General features: G+C 42.3%; 2 protein-coding genes across 2 annotated transcripts in view; one reads left to right on the forward strand and one right to left on the reverse strand.

The window, feature by feature from the left end:
- LOC131692132 (5-hydroxytryptamine receptor-like) overlaps positions 1-21,426 on the reverse strand; it is a 589,846-nt gene that overhangs the window by 443,859 nt on the left and 124,561 nt on the right. The window contains exon 2 of the mRNA XM_058979004.1: positions 8,875-8,896. The gene's annotated coding sequence lies outside the window, so the exon portion shown is untranslated. The remainder of the gene's footprint in view (positions 1-8,874; positions 8,897-21,426) is intronic.
- On the forward strand, positions 552-5,657 carry LOC131688208 (uncharacterized). The gene has a single exon (XM_058972381.1). It carries the CDS (start codon positions 552-554, stop codon positions 5,655-5,657), a length of 5,106 nt encoding a protein of 1,701 aa, XP_058828364.1.

The following is a 21,426-nucleotide window of genomic DNA, read 5'->3' on the forward strand; positions in this document are numbered from 1 at the left end:
TTATGGTATGAAACTGGAACGAAAACTCCACCGTGAAAGAGAGTTAAGAGAAATGCGATTGGCGTTAGAGCAAGAAATGGAGGAGAAAAGCCGTGTTGAAGAAGAAGCTTTCAGGAAAAGATATTTACAAAGGAAGCAACAGCCAATATTTACAAATGAGGCAGCGGGACAAAAGAGTAACCAGGGGGAAAGTATGACAAAAGGTAAACTCCGCAATAAAGAATAAAGAAGCAAAAGAATGGGGAGAATCAGCCGAACCCTGGACAAGGGGGCACACAAGCGACCCAAGAGGGGCCATCCCGAAGAGTTCAACGCCTAATCTCACCGTTAGCAATCTGGAGAACTACCAGCAAGCATACCAGAAAAAAGTTTACCCTTCCGGCCAGCAGTCTGCTTCATTCGCAGGGCCACAAAGAGTCGAACAACGAAAATCGCAGCAGATGTTTCTCAATCCAGACAATGCTGAAGATGGTACCCCTGTTGGTCGTTCTCGTATGGATCGTACGTATTCTGGTGGAATTATTGAAGAAAATTTAAGCGCAGTCAATAGTATGACTGAGTGTTCCAGTGAGGAGGAGGTATACGACGAAGAGCCTCGCAGGTCGGCGTCCATAAATGCGGGACCAACAAGGGCCCAACTAGCCGCCAGGCAAGTCATCTCAAAAAAGCTTCCCAATTTTAGCGGAAATCCGGAAGAATGGCCGATGTTTGTCAGCAGTTTTATGAACGCGAACGAAGCCTGTGGATTTTCCAACGTTGAAAATCTTATTCGACTTCAAGAAAGCCTTCGGGGCCCCGCGTTAGAAGCTGTCCGGAGCAGATTATTGTTACCAGAAGCGGTTCCCAAGGTTATGAAGACGCTTCAACTACTTTACGGTAGGCCCGAACAACTTCTACATACCTTGTTGTTAAAAGTCAGAAAAGCCGAAAATCCAAAACTTGATCGCTTGAATACGTTTATACAATTTGGTCTAGTGGTCCAACAACTTTGCGATCATTTGGAGGCAGCGGCGCTTAGAGATCATCTGGTCAATCCCATGCTATTACAGGAACTTATCGATAAGCTACCATCGCAGACGAAGTTGGAATGGGTTCGTTACAAGCGAAATCAGAGAAGTGTTACGTTGCGAACGTTATCAGATTTTTTGTCCCAGATAGTGTCAGAGGCCAGTGAGGTGACTCTGTTTTCGGAAGCGTTTCATCAACCAAGTAGAGTTCCGAAGGACAACAGTAGAACTAAGAGATTTGACCCTGAAGGTTTCTTGAACGCTCCCAGTGAGGCGGAAAATGCTTCTCAAGATTTCGAGCCACACGATTATGATCAATTCGGAAGAGGAAACCGCCAAAAACCCTGCAAAATCTGCAACCGCACAGATCATAAAGTTCGGTACTGTGAGGAGTTCACACGACTACCATTGAATGAGCGTCTGCAAGCTGTAAGGCAATGGAAATTATGTCATATTTGTTTGAATGATCACGGCCAAGCTCCATGCAAGTTTAAAACACGTTGCAATGTAGGAAATTGCCGGGAAAAGCATAACGCTCTCATACATCAGGATGGTATCGAAAGAATGGCGGATTGTAATATTCATAGCACGATGTCTTCTCAACCGATAATTTTCCGCATGGTTCCGGTAGTTCTTAGAAGTGGACAACGTACGGTACAAGTGATGGCCTTTTTGGACGAAGGCTCATCTTATTCGTTGGTAGAACGTACTTTATCTGATCAGCTTAAAGCCGAAGGAGCATGGCAGCCAATTCGAGTAAGATGGACAGCAGGAATGTCAAGAATGGAGAAGAATTCTCGATGCATACACTTATCGATTTCTGGAACAACCTCCAGCGAGAGTTTTGATCTAAAAGACGTCCACACAGTCGAAAAGTTGCAACTACCACATCAGAGTTTGCGCTTTGTCGACGTTGCTGCTCGGTATGAACATCTGCAGGGACTGCCAGTCGCAGACTACCAACATGGCGCACCTCAAATACTGATAGGACTGAAACACCTACACGTATACGCCCCTATTGACTCGCGGGTTGGAAATCCAGGGGAGCCGATTGCCGTTAAAACTAAATTGGGCTGGACGGTCTATGGCCCACAGGACGAAGGGGAGTCACACAAAATTTTCAGTGCTCACCACACTTGTGAACTACCTTCTAATCAGGAGCTGCATGATCTTCTACGAAGTCATTATGCTGTGGAGGAAACTGGTATTGCGGTAACCGTCTTACTCGAATCCGGAGAAGAGCGCCGGGCAAGAGAAATACTCGAGAAAACCACTGTGCGCACGGGTGATCGATTTGTAACTGGGTTATTATGGAGACAAGATGATGTTGCTTTCCCGGATAGTTTCCCAATGGCACTGAAAAGGCTGAAGTCTCTAGAAAGGAAATTATCTAAGGACCCGGCGCTGGAAACAAATGTTAAACAACAGATAAGCGAGTACACAGCAAAGGGATATGCTCACAAAGCCACAGATGATGAGCTTCAAAAAATCGATTCATCAAAAGTATGGTATCTACCAATTAATGTTGTGCTGAATCCAAAGAAGCCAGGAAAAATTAGACTAGTATGGGATGCATCAGCGTCGGTGAGAGGTGTTTCATTAAATTCCTTGCTGCTAAAAGGGCCCGATTTGCTCACTTGTCTACCAACTGTGATCAGCCGGTTCCGGGAGCGACGAGTTGGATTCGGTGGAGACATCAAGGAGATGTACCACCAGCTTCGAATAAGATACGAGGATCAACATGCTCAGCGGTTCCTATTTCGCTCGAACCCTCAAGCACCACCAGATGTTTACGTGATGCAAGTAGCCACCTTTGGATCCACATGCTCTCCGTGTTCGGCACAATTTATAAAAAATTTAAACGCTGCTGAATACGCAGGAATATATCCAGACGCAGCTGAGGCTATTATCGACAAACATTATGTCGACGATTATTTCGACAGCACGGATACCATCGAGGAAGCAGTGACGCGGGCGAAACAGGTTAGGTACGTGCACTCGAAGGCGGGTTTCACCATGCGAAATTGGCTTTCGAACGAAACGGACTTGCTGAGACAGCTAGGCGAACCAGAAGGTGGCGAACAAATCCATTTTCATCGCGACAAGCAAACTGATCACGAACGTGTACTAGGCATCGTTTGGGATCCTCAGGATGACGTGTTTATGTTCTCTACGGAGTTGCGCAAGGAACTACAACCATTTGTGTACGGTGATAGACGACCGACTAAACGAGCAGTACTAAGCATTGTAATGAGTATGTTTGATCCTCTCGGACTTCTAGCTGCATTTACGGTGTTCGGAAAAATGATAATTCAAGATTTGTGGCGCTTGGGATGTGACTGGGATGAAGAAATCAATGACCAATCGTACCGGAAATGGACTCAGTGGCTAGCACTACTCCCTATAGTTGAAGGCATAAAGATACCTCGTTTTTATTTTAAAGATATTCTTCCGTTGGTGCCAAACGCCCTTCAATTGCACATTTTCGTAGACGCTAGTGAGTCTGCATACGGTTGCGTAGCGTTTTTAAGAACCATGACTCCAAATGGACCCCACAGTGTTTTGGTCATGGCTAAGACTAAAGTTGCTCCTCTTAAACAACTTACCATTCCTCGACTGGAACTTCAGGCAGCCGTCCTTGGCTCACGTTTGTTTAAAACAATCAAGGAAAGTCATACAGTGGAAATAAAGCAATGCTTCATGTGGACTGATTCATCAACAGTGCTTTCGTGGATACAGTCTGATCAACGTAAATATAAGCAGTTTGTCGCGTTCAGGATAGGCGAAATCCTTACTACAACAAATTTGGATGACTGGCGCTGGCTTCCAACAAAATATAACATAGCTGACGTCGTTACAAAATGGGGAAGTGGTCCTCAGCTTGAATCCAACAGTGCCTGGTTCAAGGGACCAAGCATTCTCAACGAGGCAGACGATGATTGGCCGGCGTCAAGATTGCCACCGGCAGGAGTTAATGAAGAGATGCGACCATACTTTTTCCATCATGATATCGAGTTTCCTCAATCGTTGATAGATCCCACCAGGATATCCCGCTGGAATGTTTTAGTGAGAACAATCGCTTGCGTGCTTCGCTTCGTAGCCAACTGCAGAAGGAAAGTGAAGAAGTTACCAATTGTGGCATTAACACCAACACCAAAAGTAAGAAAACTTATCCGTAGGGAGATACCAGCCATTAGGACGGGTTTGAAGCAGGAAGAATACAAACATGCTGAGGAAATTCTATTTGGTATAGCTCAACGTGATGCATTTCCGGATGAACTTAAGATACTAGTTAAAAATCAAGATCTGTCGACAACAAAACGTCTTAAATTAGAGAAAGACAGCCCGTTGGCGAAACTTTCTCCGATTTTAATCGACTCGAATATAATTAGGATGGAAGGAAGAACTGCAAAGGCTGAATTTCTGCCTTTTGAAATGCGATTTCCAGTAATTCTTCCCAACGGGCACCCTATATCTCAAAAGTTGATAGAGCACTACCATTGCAAATTTGGTCACGGTAACCGCGAAACTGTGGCTAATGAAGTTCGACAACGTTTCTGTATACCGCACCTCCGAGCTGCCATTAAAAAGGTAATGAAGAGTTCGGTTTGGTGTAAGGTACGTAACTGTAAACCCGTGACTCCGAAAATGGCTCCGCTTCCAATACAACGCTTAACACCATTCCGAAGGCCATTCAGTTTTGTTGGGCTGGACTATCTAGGACCTCTGCATGTGACCGTTGGAAGAAGAACAGAAAAACGATGGGTAGCTCTGTTTACCTGTTTAACTACCAGGGCAGTTCACCTAGAAGTTGCATACAGCTTGACTACAGAAGCGTGTGTGATGGCATTCCGACGTTTTGTCTGCCGTAGAGGATTCCCCTCTGAAGTTTTCTCTGATAACGGCACGAATTTAGTGGGTGCCAGCAAAGAGATATGCCGTCACGTGCTACAAATTCAGACCGGTTGTGCTGAAGTCTTCACCGATGCCAGAACCCGCTGGAACTTTAACCCACCAGCCGCACCTCACATGGGTGGATGTTGGGAAAGGCTGGTAAGATCTGTAAAAGAAGCGCTGAAAGTTTTCGATGACGGTAGACGACTAACAGATGAAGTTCTTCTTACGACAATCACAGAAGCAGAGGATATAATAAACTCACGTCCTTTGACATACATTCCTCAAGAGTCAGCTGAATTTGCTTCAATTACCCCGAATCATTTTTTGCGCGGTTTTCCATCTGAAATACACATCGCCGTTCCTCCGCCAACGTGTGAAGCTGAGGCACTTCGCGATGACTACAAACGATCCCAACGTCTAGCAGATTTACTATGGTCAAGGTGGATAAAAGAATATCTTCCAAGCATTAACCATCGGACAAAATGGCATGACGAGCAAGTACCAATCGAAATAGGTGATCTGGTGTATTTGGTAGACGAGAACAACAGAAGAGCTTGGACACGAGGCATTGTCGAAGAACTGATATTCGGAAAGGATGGACGTGTTCGACAAGTCATGGTTAAAACACGTAGGGGAATCTTTAGGCGACCGGTATCGAAGCTAGCGGTGCTAGAAATAAGGAGTAAATTTGTCCAGTCTATGGACTTGACCAATCATTACGGGTTGGGGGTTGTTGGCACCGCTGGGCAGTAGTGACCGGCCCTTTTAGAAAAACAGTGTGTCATAGCAGTATGACAGCGAGTATAATTGTGCAATCGAATGATAGCTTTTGGCATCAATTAATTAGATCGAGGTGAAGTAAACGGTATCAAAATTATATGTTCCTAAAATTTAAACCTAAAATTAACAATATCTATATCCAGTGAGTATAACTACTTCCTTAATTGAACTTAAAATTAGCAAAGGCTATTCATGAATTATATATACTATATTTAAAGGATTTATGTGAGCTATTGAGCGGCTGGAAGTGCCCACTACTAAACTTAAGCAAAGATTTGTAAGATATCGGCAAAATTCTACCATTTACTGTGGAACCTTTGAAAAAGTGAGTTTAAACAATTAATTGAATTAAAAAATACTATTATAATCTATACTTAAACCTAGGGTATCTACGAACTAATAGTACGGCAAACAAGTACGACTCTAGTTAGGATCACGTGCACGATAAGCATACTATTTTCTGTAAGATTTCATAGATTTCTCTAATGGTTTATTGTACTAAATTGCATAAAATTTACAGTTTGAGCTGCGCATCAAGAACAGTGCTACAAAATAAATAGTTATTTGTCGTGATCCGAGCACATAGTTTTAATTAAGCAGTTAATTTTCTTGAATTTTAGCAATGTTTTTAACTTGAATCAATTCAGATCCCCTACTTACACCACATCCTTCTCTTTCTCCTCTCATTTACATTCTCGAACACAACAAGATATTTTGCATTTTAGTAGTTTATTATTAAATCTGATATTTAAGGAAGTTTTGCATGATCGCAAGGATTTTTCATGCGTGAATTACAAAATGACGTCTAACATCGACATTTGTCTCCTACTCGTCAAGACTATTCCGAAAACACCCATATTGATTGAGTTGTAGAGAATTTCTTTAAGCCGGAAGTTGCCATCGTGGATTCCAAAATGGCGTCAAAAATCAATTTCTGGTACCTGCTCCTCACGACCATTCCGGAAATACCAATATTGATTGGGTTATGGCAAATTTCACTAAAGCGGAAGTCACCATCTAGGATTTCGAAATGGCGTCAAACATAAATTTCTGGCACCTACTCATCAAGTCCATTCTATAAATACCCATATTCGCCAAATAAAGAGTCTTCCAGACCCGTTTCTTCATTTGCATTCAAAAGGACTTAGAATATTTTTTGCAAAAACCGTATTAATTGAAAAATCCGCGTAAAAAACCGCGTTAAATCGAAAATCCACTTAAAAAACCGCGCAAAAAAACCGTGTAAAAACCCTTAACAGAACCATTCGACCGTTTCTTGTCATTTGATCATATTTCGATTGCCCAAATGCTAGTTGTCCTAATGACTGAAAGTTAATTAACTGAACGGGTCAATAGACCGAAGGCGGATGGTTTGGCCGAATAGGCCATTTAGCCGACAGAGAAACGTGGACGATTGCTAATTGGTAAATTGGAAGTTTGGCCGATGCGTCTTATAACCGAACGGGTTACTTGGATGAATGCCATTTTATCAAAATGATTTTTTGATCAAAGAATTGTAGTTAGTGCGTAGGAATGCATACGATTTAGCTCAAATTTTGGACGGACACTTTTTGGGGAGTAATGAATCGATTTAGGGGAGTTTTATCAAATCCATTGTTTTTTTTAACTGCCACGAATGGTCAAATATTTCATGAAAACTATTTGAGTCCTAATTACGTTTATTCTATATTTTCGAACAACTTGAAATGGCACGTTAACAATTAAACAGAGCAAACCAATCTAATTGCCTAATTGTGCTCAGCCAGCCGGACAGTCCCCCAAAAATTACTGAGGCACACCGCCGCCATTGAATGTCAAATCAAAAGTGTTCGTGCAAGCAGAAACACATTCAAAGCTAGGCACAAAATTGCTATTCAATTACATTTTCGAATACCGATGCAGTTGATTAAACTTCGCGCCTGACCGACAACCGACAGCGCGGAAAACGAGGAAAACCCAGTGGCGCGCTTTGAATAAAAGCTTGATCCAGTGACCTTTTCCCATCCACCCAGCCGGCTCGATTTAGTTAGTCCAAGATCGAGGACTTTAGACTCGCCGACTTGTTCGGGGCGCCATTTGCTGGTTGTGCACGGTTACCAGTATTATTTTTTTTCTCTCTCTCTAACACACTTTTCCCGCGAGGCCAGGTTAGACATTTTCTGTGTTCTTTGTTTTTTCCTCCGTTCTGCTTGTTCTTCGACTATGAGCCCAACTTTAACACAATCACGTTCGCTCGTTACTCAAAGTTCCATCATCTGCTTGACACGCGGCTCAGTCCTAGGGGGTGGGGGCGAGCTTTTTTTTCTGTTTCTTGCTTTATCATTTTCCTCCATCGATGAAGCTACCTACGGAGGATGATCCGTCGCTGAAGTGATTTTGCATGGTAAATTCACTTGGGTCAACAGCGAGCGATTGTTCAAAGCTGGGGTGGGTCTTGAGTTATCCGAAGGTAAACAAGCAAGGGCAGGTGGTTTGAGGTGTGAAAACATTGTCGAACAGAGTTTATGTAATCGGAAAATTTCTGACAAGGATTGACATCGATTGATGGTGACGTGCTGGAGGTGCTAATTTTTTTTTACTAAACTCTACCGGAGCAACCCTGTGCCAAAATCGGCTGGCTAAAATTTCCTCTGTGTGTCACTTCAGCGGCAAACTCAGAGAAATGCCAGATTTTCCCCTGATGGGATATAAAGCAGAAGCTTGCCCGTATTATACTTCTATATGTATCTAAATGGGGCGGCCGACGTGCCGACCAGAAGCATGCACCGGTCGTTCATTCTACCGCGATAAACGACATGCCGGAGGCCCAAAAGAAATGAAACGCACTTTCAAAATTGAATAGGGAATTCCCGGCGCCAGTCAAGGCCTGGAAGATGGAATATTTAATTTGTGGGAAAAATTTGCACCACAGCACGGGACACTGAGTTTCCTGTGTGTGCAAAATCGGATGGGACGATATTTGCCTGGGAGGAAAAATTTAAACACTAGCCAGTTAAAAATTTAATGCTTTTCTGTGGTTCATTGCGAGTGGAAAACCGGCACTTTTTTTCCATTCTCCGGTGGAAGTTTGCAAGGAAGTTTATCTTTTGCGGGCTTTCAAGGATGAAAGAGCTCAGATTCGTGACCTCACTCAATGGGGATACGAGTCGGTGATAAGGAAAAAGAAAATATTAACATTACTGCTACTTACCACTAACACATCCAGACAGAATCTGAAAAACGAGAAAAAAAGGTTAATACATTTGCTTTTTGTAATGGACTTTTAACAAAAGTGGATTAATCTTCGTAAAAAGGGACCTGGCATCATCTCTTATCTGGGTTATTCACTTAGTTTGCAAGGAAGCTGGACAAACAAAAGTGCAATAATGTGTTTGTTCGTCGGACAAGCAAAAAAAAACTAACGACTTTCATTTTTTTTCCTGAGATAGAGGTAGTGGAGCAGCTAAGTGCAAACTAAATGAGACACTGACACGTTGGTTGCGGTTTTTATTCATACGTTAGGGGTGCTCCCATTTGCGATCAGTGACTGAAACAATTGTTTCCAACAAACGGTTACAAAATTTTTTCGATCGTTCATTCTGATTCAAATTATTTTTCAACTGCACAAACAGAATGTTTCTGGCTCTATTCAGTTACTCACAACAATACCAACCCCGAACGGGAGAATCTCTTGGCGCAAAAATATCCTACAATTGCTCTCGCTCCATTCTCGCCGAAACCCAATTAGGGAAAGTTTTAATGTGGCCATAATTTTATTGGAGCTCCACTTGCCCCACTAATCCCTTTATATCCGGAACAATTTAAGTTAATCATGATTATTCGTTCGCACTGAGCCTCTCCACCGGCTGCTCCGGTTCGGGAAGGAGTCAGCTCTGTTAAGCATCCCTCGGCGTATTATTTATTGGACAACCGCAACAGTTTATTAGTGGGTTAGGCTAAGGGGACCACTGGAAGCGCTGCGAATTCGTTAGCATTTTATTATCTGTACATTGTAGGCTCAGCCATCCTTGACTGGTCGTGCAGTTCAAGCGCGAGTTTGGTGGAGGATAATATATTCGAAGAAGATATTTTGTTACATTTTTTTACGGGTCTTCGGAGGTAAATTAACCGGCAAGACAAAGTTCCATTGAAAATTCGTCCTTCATGTGTTTCCTTGTCCTATAAGCAGGCCCGTAGCTTCCTATTGGCCGGATTGGCCTGTGCCAAGAGCGCCAACCTTAGAGGGCCGCTGAAATCCTATCTCGAAGCTTCACTTGGTTCATGAGATGGTTCGACCCTTGAGATTTGATGTAGCTCTCGTCCCGGTGAGCCATTTAGATACTGATTCAGTAAGCCATTTAACTTCTATTTCCGAGAGTCATTCAACTCCCAGCCTTATCATCATCTACTCGGATTGTCCCCGGCGGTGAACTCACCCTGCTCCGACTGAGAGTTCCCCGACGGAAGAATTTCTCTCGACACCGATACAAGCATCGTTGATCCATCTAGCTCCTAGCTTTATCGAGATCTACTCGGATATTATCCGGTGACTAAGAGTTCCCTGGCAGCGGAATTTCTCTCGGTAGCGATGTCTATTTAGTGAACCAATGAGCTACCATTTTGTTACGATATAGTCGGATAGTCAACGGAGGTGAATCTATCCTACTGTGAATTTCCCGGCGGTAAATTTCTCCCGATACCGATGTTCATTTCCGTGAGCCATTTAACTCCCCGCTTCGTCCCAATCTACTGGATCTAGTCCCCGTCGGTGGGCCTAGCTTATTCAACGGGCCAGTCAGTATGTGCTGAGGTTGGTCTTGCGGCCGCGGGTGAAGCGTAGCTTCCGGTTCACTTGCGCTCCAACAACCCACTGCAAGTTATTCGACGCGGTCTTCTCGGTCTCATCCCTGGCGATGGATCTAGCCTTCTCACAAGCTACCCGGTAGAGTGTCGAAGTCGGTCCGGCGATTCTGGTGAAGTCTGACGTCCGGTTCGACCCGAACCCGGTGCTACGTCGCGTACTACTCAGCTGGTCTCCGGCGGTGGACCTAATCTACATCGTCGGTTCCCCGGTGACAGCATTTCTTCTGAAACCCGATTTGTGGTTTGTGGTGGATGGCGCTACTTTGTTGGTTCCTGCGCCAAGTTCTGTGCAATTCGGAGAGTATACTCCGCCCAGGTATGCTCGTCGTGGCACATCTCTTCAACGATATTATGAACTGTCACACCAGGCATACCCCTACGAACTTCTTCGTGCCTAGAGCATTCGAGAACCACGTGTTCCGGTGTCTCTTGTACGTTCACACACTCCGGGTAAAGGGGTGACGAAGCATGTCCGAACCGATGTATGTACTTCCGGAAGCATCCGTGCTCGTACAAAAATTGCGTCAAATGTAAGTACACCTCGTAATGCTTCCTATGCACCCCACAGATACATTGCTACTGTGTTAGGTGTCCTCGCTGCTTTCTCTCGTAAATAGTCGACGTGGTTATTGAAATTTAAGGGATCGCCGACCATCACACCCATGGACGTCAGCGTACGCAGTGATGGTATCGGGGATCCACCAGCACTGGTCACGGCACTGTGCTGAGCAGAACAACCTCTGTCTTGTGATGAACCAGCCATACCTGTAAAGCACTTTAGCGATAGCCACTCAGCTTACTCTTGGAAGCCTTCTTGGATGCGTTCTTCACCTCGATTTACCGTTGGAATTCCTTTCCGGAATCTGCGATAGCCCAAACTCACTTTCAACGTAGTTCGCCAGCCCTTTCCAGAAGTTTACCAAGAGTATCCAGCAGACATACAAGCCGATACGATGCTAGATCTCCTGGTGGCTTCCCTGGTTGTGGCAGTAGCACTATCTTCTAGATCTTCTATCTATCTGATAGGTAGCCGAGGTCGAAGCAATTTCTATAGTACTGTCCTGAACATATTCGGAAATGCCAAGATCGCGGTCTTCAGTTCCACGTTGGGAATACCGTCCGAATTGGGAGCTTTCTTCGCTTTAAGTCCCCCTTTCCACTGTAAGAAACCAGTCGTTGCAGACCCGATTGTCACCAACATTTCCACCGTCTGCATCAACGTACGGTGTATGTAGCCATGCTGTTGGGTCGTACTTCGGTAAGAGACCCTCCACGATAGTCTTCAAATTTAGTTCTTCACCTTGGTCAACAAGACACGGTAAGCGTTGTCCCAAGGGCTGGTGTCTACTTCTCTGAACAGCTCCCTATAACCGATGGTCTAACTCAACACTATCTCATGTTTAGAAGAGGCCTTGTTCGCCTGGGACAATACCTTACGCTCTTTTCTAACTGCATCTGTTCTTGCTAAATGAACGCGTCTTCTGGCTTCTATGCAGGTAGCACGAAGGATGCTGAGCCTTTCGTTCCACCACGGACGCCTGCAGTTTCTCGGCTCCAATTACCTCGGCATTGTTACATCAAATACCCTCACAAGTGTTTCCGATAGCTTATCGGCGTTGGGTTGTGAAGCGGTGCTGTTTGCACAAAGTGCTCCGGCCCTTGTCACAGTCCTCCGCCTCACAGTACAGTTCCACCGACCAATGGTATATCCCAAGTTATAAAAGTACCATAAAACCTCAATTGTTACTAGGGATGTGTATACTAGTGAACAATGCATATTATCTATCAGAAATAAACTGCAGAATGATACGTCGATGATGGATCACCGATCATCTTTACGGAATGTGCTAGCGGAACCTTGGTAGCACATCCAGCTTCGCCAGAACTTCCAACAAGCTGTAACCTCTATCGTTGGTCAGCCTGCTAACGAGTAACGAGTCGGTTGGTTCGTCCAGCGTCCGATTGTATCGGTCTTGTGTCCACCTTGGGATACACCGTTGATCTTAGCGATCACGAAGTCTTCATTTATGCTATCCACCACCTCTTGAACAGGCTAACCACTAGAGTGACAGGAAAAAAATGACCCCTATCGGCCCACCTCTGAGTCGATTCCTAGTTCCACCAGGAGTACTTGCACCGAATTTGAAGCAAATCGGACAAGTCTAGCTACCGGACCAACGTGCCTGCAGTTTGTATGGGATTTTTCGACAATTTACATGGAGAAAACCCACTAGCTCGCACTTTTGCCGCTAGGTGGCACTGTATGCATCGTATTATCACTGTAAGTGAAAATAAGAAAGATAATTTAATTGTCCACAACTTTGTCGAAGACTGCTAGTAAATCCGGCTTTGTTAAAAGAAGTTATTAAACTTTTAACGAAGTGATGTCTGAGTCAGTTCTGCATGGGGCCTAGCAGTGCATGGTTGTGTATCAGTACTCGATTCACACGAACTATGCATTTTTGTGAAATAATGGTTAAGTTTAGCTCAATAGTATGTTCAGAGGAATTATAGTAAATAATACGAGTCATGCTTTGATTAGAAAATTTTAGTTCCACATGTTACCGCATAGAGGGCGCCAACACTAGTTTTTCAACGGAGAGAGATGGAAATTTGGTGTCTTCTACAAAGTTATAGATCAGGCATTTTTCAGTATTTCTTCCGAACATCTTGATACTCTATCTCTCTTCTATGAAAAGTTAGTGGTGGCGCCCTCTGTGTGGTCACAGGTGGAACTAAAATTTTCTAACCAAAACATAACTCGTATTATTTACTACAATTCTTGTAAACATACTATTCAGCTAAATCTAACCATTATTTCACGAAAATGTATAGTTCGCGGGACTCAAGTGCTGATACACAACCATGCACTGCTAGGCCCCATGCAAAACGGACTCAGACATCAAGTTTAATAACTTCTTTTAAAAAAGCCGGATTTACTAGCAGTCTTCGACAAAGTTGTAGACAATTAAATGATCTTTCTTATTTTCACTTACAGTGATAATACGATGCGTACAGTGCCATCTAGCGGCGAAAATGCGAGCTGGTGGGTTTTCTTCATGTAAATTGTTGAAAAATCCCATACAAACTTCAGGCACGTTGGTCTGGTAGTTAGACTTGTCCGATTTGCCTCAAATTTGGTGCAAGTACTCCTGGTGGGACTAGGAATCGACTCAGGGGTGGGCCGATTTAGTTTTCAAAAATTCATCATTTTTCTGGGCAGTCTACTAACCACCCATCCAGTGGCGGATCCAGAGCGGGGGGGTCTTGGGGGTCCGGACCTCCCCCCGAAAATTTTGAATTTCATGAGAAATTTTAAAGCAGTTTCTATTTTCAATTCATTCTAAATTCTAAAACATTCCAAATCAGATTCGTTCACTAAAGCTGATTTTAACTAAATGAGGGTATTACATATTACGCATTGTACAATGAACATTTCAAAATCGAAATTTCGGACCCCCTCCGAATTTTTTTTCTGGATCCGCTCCTGCACCCATCACTTGGATTTTCATCAGCCCTGCACTGTCCACCACCCTGCTATTGTTAGTGGGTGGTACAAGATACGGTTCTACAGTAATTTATAACTGGCGGAGTCGTTACTCCCAGCACCTATGAGACCCCCTCTACACTTCTCAGGGACGGCTAGCGATCGCGGACTATTGCCAAGAAAATACTGACCTTTAAGTAAAACCCACTTTATTTCGGATATCGACACAACTTTTCTATTGGTTGTTCACTTTTCCACTTTCTTAGGCTACTCCTACCTCGGATTCCACTGATCTCACTACACCTGGTGATAATTCGGGGTCCTTCCCGATCAGAACGACATAACAGAAAATTATCAAATTTGTATCTCATGTTGATATTTATTATTCACTGTGTTATTTTTGTGATATCCCAATCATCAAGGCAAGCAAACTTATATCAAGACTATATCTTCTGGTGATATCATTGAACTGCTAATATGATTTTAATGTACGCATATAACGATGGTGTTATAATATATTACATATTCTTTCACAATTATCATTGATTGCTAACTTAAACTGTAAAGCGGGCAAATGACCAGTTGGTTAAAGCCCCAATAAACAAATCAATCAATCAACTGTGAATGATTGTTATATTACACAAATGACTGTCTATTTGCTAATACGCTGAAGCCTCTTTTTATGCGTATATATTCAACTTTTTAAAGCAAATTTTCGAAGTTTTTATTGATTTCCTTATATTTGCGTTTTCTACATGGATATTCAAAGTTCCACTATTTTGAGAATAGATAAGTTTTAGATGCAAGCGGTCTGAAAACTTGAAAATTTGGTTCATTTTGTAGAAAGTTAAAAAAAGGAATAATGCGACCTGTTCAAATTGTTGAAAGATTAATATTTGTGAGTATGCTGCATAAAGCTATCAACATTCCAAAATGGCCTAGAAATCTCTGAATATATACATATCCCAGCTGGTATTATTGTTTGCTGTTACAATTTAAATATGTGTTTTAGATAGTGCTTGAAATAGCTAAAAACTTTACTGTAAAAATATTGAATAATTTCCTCCTTAAAACTAAATAAAATTTAGAAAAGAAAATGTATTTTTGAAAACTTGAAATATTCCAAAATTCGTCACACCGAAGAATCCTCAACAATTTCTCGACTTTTATGATTATCTGTTATAATATTCGCAGTTGATAGATTGAACTATTGTAAAAAATTGTATTTCTGTGAATTTATTAGATATGAGATTATTGTACTGGTTTGCTTAATCTTCCCCATATTAAAAATGCCTATAAGCAAACCCTGAAAACGACTTTACTTCAGTACCACGTTGGGAATACCGTCCGAATTGGGAGCTTTCTTCGCTTTAAGTCCCCTTTTCCACTGTAAGAAACCAGTCGTTGCAGACCCGATTGTCACCAACATTTCCACCGTCTGCATCAACGTACGGTGTAGGTAGCCATGCGGTTGGGTAGTGCTTCGGTAAGAGACCCTCCACGATAGTCTTCAAATTTAGTTCTTCACCTTGGTCAACAAGACACGGTAAGCGTTGTCCCAAGGGCTGGTGTCTACTTCTCTGAACAGCTCCCTATAACCGATGGTCTAACTCAACACTATCTCATGTTTAGAAGAGGCCTTGGTCGCCTGGGACACTACCTTACGCTCTTTTCTAACTGCATCTGTTCTTGCTAAACGAACGCATCTTCTGGCTTCTATGCAGGTAGCACGAAGGATGCTGAGCATTCCGTTTCCCCACGGACCCCTGCAGTTTCTCGGCTCCAATTACCTCGACATTGTTACGTAAAATTCCCTCACTAGTGTTTCCGAAAGCTTATCGGCGTTGGGATGTGAAGCGGTGCTGTTTGCACAAAGTGCTCCGGCCCTTGTCATAGTCCTCCGCCTCACAGTACAGTTCCACCGACCAATGGTATATCCCAGGTAACAATTGAAGTTTTATAGCACGCTACAAGTGAAATATTGGTTTTATCAGTGGTTATAAAAGTGCCATAAAACCTCAACTGTTACTAGGAATGTGTGTACTAGTGAACAATGCATATTATCCACCAGCAATAAACTGCAGAATGATACGTCGTTGATGGATCCCCGGTCATCTTTACGGAATGTGCTAGCTGAACCTTCGTGGCACATCTAGCTTCACCAGAACTTCCAACAAGCTGTAACCTATTTCGTTGGTCAGCCTGCTAAGAGGAACGAGTCGGTTGGTTCGTCCAGCGTCCGATTGTATCGGTCTTGTGTCCACCTTAGGATACACCGTTGATCTTAGCGATCACGAAGTCTTCGTTTATGCTATCCACCACCTCTTGAACAGGGCAACCATCCATCACTTGAATTTTCACTCACCCTGCTATTGTTAGCGGGTGGTACAAGATACGGTTCAACAATAATTTATAACTGGCGGAGTCGTTACTCCCAGCACATATGAGACCCCCTCTACACTTCTCAGGGAAGGCTAGCGATCACGGACTATTGCCAAGAAAATACTGACCTTTAACCTTCAAACTACCAAGCCCTCTTCGATACACCAAAATCGACGTTCTTTTTGCCATAACTTTTTTTCTGTTTAATCGATTTTGATGCAGTTTTTTGCGAAAGAACCGGAAATTATTCCAATTTTCGTAAATGCGTTTAAAATCGTATTCGGAGCTACGACCCCGGAGTAAATCCAGATTGCAGTGGGGTACCAACTTTTGGTCATTTTCAGTTTTTCATAAATATTTTCAAAACAACGCTAGAATTCAACATTTTTCGACAAGAATTTGTCAGAAATGATCTCCTTACATAATAATTGCACTTCATATATTAGTAATACGAATTGGCCAGTTCCTGGGAGCGGTTCCCAAAAGTGGCCATTCATGAGCTTACATTGCATATGCTTTATTATAACAGAAACACTAATTTATTTCAACAAATCTTATCAGATCGTCTACTTAGTATAGCAAACAATTAATTCAATAAAGGTTTAATATAGATTTGCCACTTTCTGACCAGTTCCGGGAATTCCGGAACACGGTTCCCAGGACGAAATTTATTTTTTATGATAATTGTGGAATGCGACACATCAAAAAACATCAACTCGATGATCTATGGAGAATGCAATCACATTCGAAAGCATCCGGACACATGTAGACACTTGATGACCAGTTCCGAGAATTCCGGAACACGGTTCCCGTGTCAAATATTTTTTATGATAATCATGGCTTGCGGCACATCAAAAAACATCAACTCGATGATCTATGAAGAATACAATCATATACGAAGGTATCCGGACACATGTAGACACTTGATGACCAGTTCTGGTAATTCCGGAACATGGTTCCCAGGTCAAATTTTATTTTTATGATAATCATAGCATGCGGCACATCAAAAAACATCAACTCGATGAACTGTAAAGAATGCAATCATATACGAAGGCATCCGTACACTTGTGGACCATTGATGACCAGTTTCGGAAATACCGGAACACGGTTCCCGTGTCAAATTTTTTTATGATAATCATGGCATGCGGCACATCAAAAAACATCAACTCGATGATCTATGAAGAATGCAATCATATACGAAGGTATCCGGACACATACGGACACTTGATGACCAGTTCCGGTAATTCCGGAACATGGTTCCCAGGTCAAATTTTATTTTTATGATAGTCATAGCATGCGGCACATCAAAGAACATCAACTCGATAAGCCATGAAGAATGCAATCATATACGAAGGCATCCGTACACATGTGGGCCATTGATGACCAGTTCCGGGAATTCCGGAATACGGTTCCTAGGACGAATTTTATTTTTATGATAATCGTGGCATACGGCACATAAAAAACATCAACTCGATGATCTATGAAGAATGCAATCATGTATGAAGACATCCGTACACATGTAGACACTTGATGACCAGTTCCGGGAATTCCGGAACATGGTTCCCAGGTCAAATTTTATTTTTATGATGATCGTGGCATGTGGCACATCAAAAAACATCAACTCGATGATCTATGAAGAATGCAATCATGTATGAAGACATCCGTACACATGCGGACACATGATGCCCAGTTCCGAGGATTCCGGAATACGGTTCCGAGGACGAATTTCGTTTTTTATGATAATCATGGCATGAGGCACATCAAAAAACGTCAAGTCGAAGATCTATGAAGAATGCAATTATATACAAAGGTATCCTGACACATACGGTCACTTGATGGCCTGTTCCGGGAATTCCGAAATACGGCACATCAAAAAACATCAACTAGATGATCTATGAAGAATACGAAGGCATCGATACAAGCGGACACTTGATGACCGGTTTCAGGAATTCCGGAACACGGTTCCCGGGTCGAATTTTGTTTTCCATGATGAGCATGATAATATATGAAGGCATCCAGACACATGATTCTCAGTTCCGGGAATTCCGGAACACAGTTCACAGTACGAAATTTTTTATTCTATTTTTTTTTTGAGTTGAGCTATGCGGTTCATCAAAGAACATCTACTCGATGATCTACGAAGAAAGCAGTCATCCAGACACATATGGACATTTCATGGCCGGTTCCGTGAATTTCGGAACACGCTTTATTTTCCTTTCGTTAAGGAACGATTGCTAATGGTCTGTGAAACCGTAGTACACAAAACAAATACTCTGGAGCAGAAAAGCATTTGTTTTGTTGCTCATAAGCTGTGCGGATTATAGCAGACGCATGTGAGTGTGTCATCGCTCCAAATTTGGGCTCCTATCACAACATGTATAATAATATAATATATAATATAATATAATAATATAATAATAGTATAATCTTAATGTCACTCCTGAATACCATGTCTACAAACATGTCTAGTATGAATAAGAAAATCGGAGACAAATAACTGTATTGTGGTAACTTGTGGTTACTTATACTGTGACATTTTACTTATGAGTTTCTCATTTGACTTCCCACAAATTTCAGCATTGATCGCTGAGAAATATTTTCCTAAAAAGGCAAATCAAATTGGCACTAAAAATGGGGTAAAGATGAGGTTGAGAAGCTGAACGATAATTTTTTTTAACCACACCAACGGGGAAAAATATCGTTCATCACGCATATGAAGTTTATTATTCCATTGTATGGTATTGGTGATGTTATAGTTATAGGAGTAGAGGGTAAAGCCGGCGCAAAAAAACAAAATGTCAATAATGTGGGTTGAGAGAGGGGTGTGGTGGTAAAAAAAGACTATCCAATTCTATTTTATCTCTTTGTGGTTCGTTGATATTTGCACTCAATCACTGTGTGCGAATTACTGGCTGTACATAAGGATGACTTTTGGACAAGAGAGCGTTAGCTCAAAATCAAAAAATGCGACCACGCTATTTTGGGTAAAACTTAAAAAAATAAGTTACGTTACGGAGTGTAGTATCAAGGCTTTGCTTTAAATACATTACAGATCTTACAGAAAAATATATCGGCCAAGGAACCGTATTCTGGAATCCACGGAACCACAACATCAATAGACCGCATGTGTCCTGATGTCTTCATATATAACTGCTTTCCTCGTAAATCATCGAATTGATTTGTTTGGTTATGTTACTCTCCATCAAGTGTCCGTATGTATCCGGTTGCCTTCGTATATGATTGCATTCTTCATAGATTATCGAGTTGATGTTTTTTGATGTGCCGCATGCCATGATTATCATAAAAATAAAATTTGACCCGGGAACCGTGTTCCGGAATTCCCGGAACTGGTCATCAATGGTCCACAAGTGTACGGATGCCTGCGTATATGATTGCATTCTTCACAGACCATCGAGTTGATGTTTTTTGATGTGCCGCATGCTATGATTATCATAAAAATAAAATTTGACCTGGGAACCATGTTCCGGAATTACCGGAACTGGTCATCAAGTGTCTACATGTGTCCGGATACCTTCGTATATGATTGCATTCTTCATAGATCATCGAGTTGATGTTTTTTGATGTGCCGCATGCCATGATTATCATAAAAAAAATTTGACACGGGAACCGTGTTCCGGAGTTCTCGGAACTGGTCATCAAGTGTCTACATGTGTCCGGATGCCTTCGAATGTGATTGCATTCTTCATAGATCATCGAGTTGATGTTTTTTGATGTGTCGCATTCCACAATTATCATAAAAAATAAATTTCGTCCTGGGAACCGTGTTCCGGAATTCCCGGAACTGGTCAGAAAGTGGCAAATCTATATTAAACCTTTATTGAATTAATTGCTTGCTATACTAAGTAGACAATCTGATAAGATTTGTTGAAATAAATTAGTGTTTCTGTTATAATAAAGCATATGCAATGTAAGCTCATGAATGGCCACTTTTGGGAACCGCTCCCAGGAACTGGCCAATTCGTATTACTAATATATGAAGTGCAATTATTATGCAAGAAGGTCAATTCTGACAAATTCTTGTCGAAAAATGTTGAATTCTAGCGTTGTTTTGAAAATATGTATGAAAAACTGAAAATGACCAAAAGTTGGTACCCCACTGCAATCTGGATTTACTCCGGGGTCGTAGCTCCGAATACGATTTTTAATGCATTTTCGAAAATTGGAATAATTTCCGGTTCTTTCGCAAAAAACTGCATCAAAATCGATTAAACAGAAAAAAAGTTATGGCAAAAAGAATGTCGATTTTGGTGTATCGAAGAGGGCTTGGTAGTTTGAAGGTTAAGTAAAACCCACTTTATTCCGGATATCGACACAACTTTTCTATTGGTTGTTCAGTTTTCCACTTTCTTAAGCTACTCCTACCTCGGATTCCACTGATCTCACTACACCTGGTGATAATTCGGGGCCCCTACTACCGCAGCTTCCTCGTTCTCGTATCCATTGGTTTGCTCGTCCACGGTATCCTGGCTACTGGGTATCGACGTCTCGTTACCTGCAGAAAGACCTCTGTTTAGCACTGTCGCGAAAAATGCCTGTTGTAATAGCGTTGGCGTTAACTGCGATGGCGATCGCATCTATACCGCGCTTTTATGATGGTTTTCGAGTCAGGAAACTCCGGCAGTCTAGCACGCTCTGGAGGTTTCCGAGGGCACACCAGTTTGTCCGCTTCTCCTTAACGATTCGATATTCCTCCTGTCACTTTTTCATACTGCGTTCACTTTATTACCGTTAAATCTCCTACTTTATCCACCGAATTCAGAATTTTTACAACTTCTAAATTTGACTTCTTGTTGGTTTGGCAGTTACTAGGCTAATGGTAATCATGGAAGAGTTCGTTCACTTCGAACCTCGGCCGTGGACCCTCTTAGTCGTCCAAACATTCTGCCCCATTATATTCATATACTACCCATGATCGCATAGTTGTCCCGTTTTCTATGGGATTTCCTATCATTATGGGACTGACTTGCGATCATAGGCGGTATAGCTTTGTGGTTATCGCCACCCTCCAAT

Source organism: Topomyia yanbarensis, chromosome 3, assembly GCF_030247195.1.
Source record: "Topomyia yanbarensis strain Yona2022 chromosome 3, ASM3024719v1, whole genome shotgun sequence".
Lineage (NCBI taxonomy): Eukaryota > Metazoa > Arthropoda > Insecta > Diptera > Culicidae > Topomyia > Topomyia yanbarensis.

Coding starts and splice junctions, on each gene's coding strand:
- LOC131688208 (XM_058972381.1), top strand. CDS start 552: ATGACTGAGTGTTCCAGTGAGGAGGAGGTATACGACGAAGAGCCTCGC.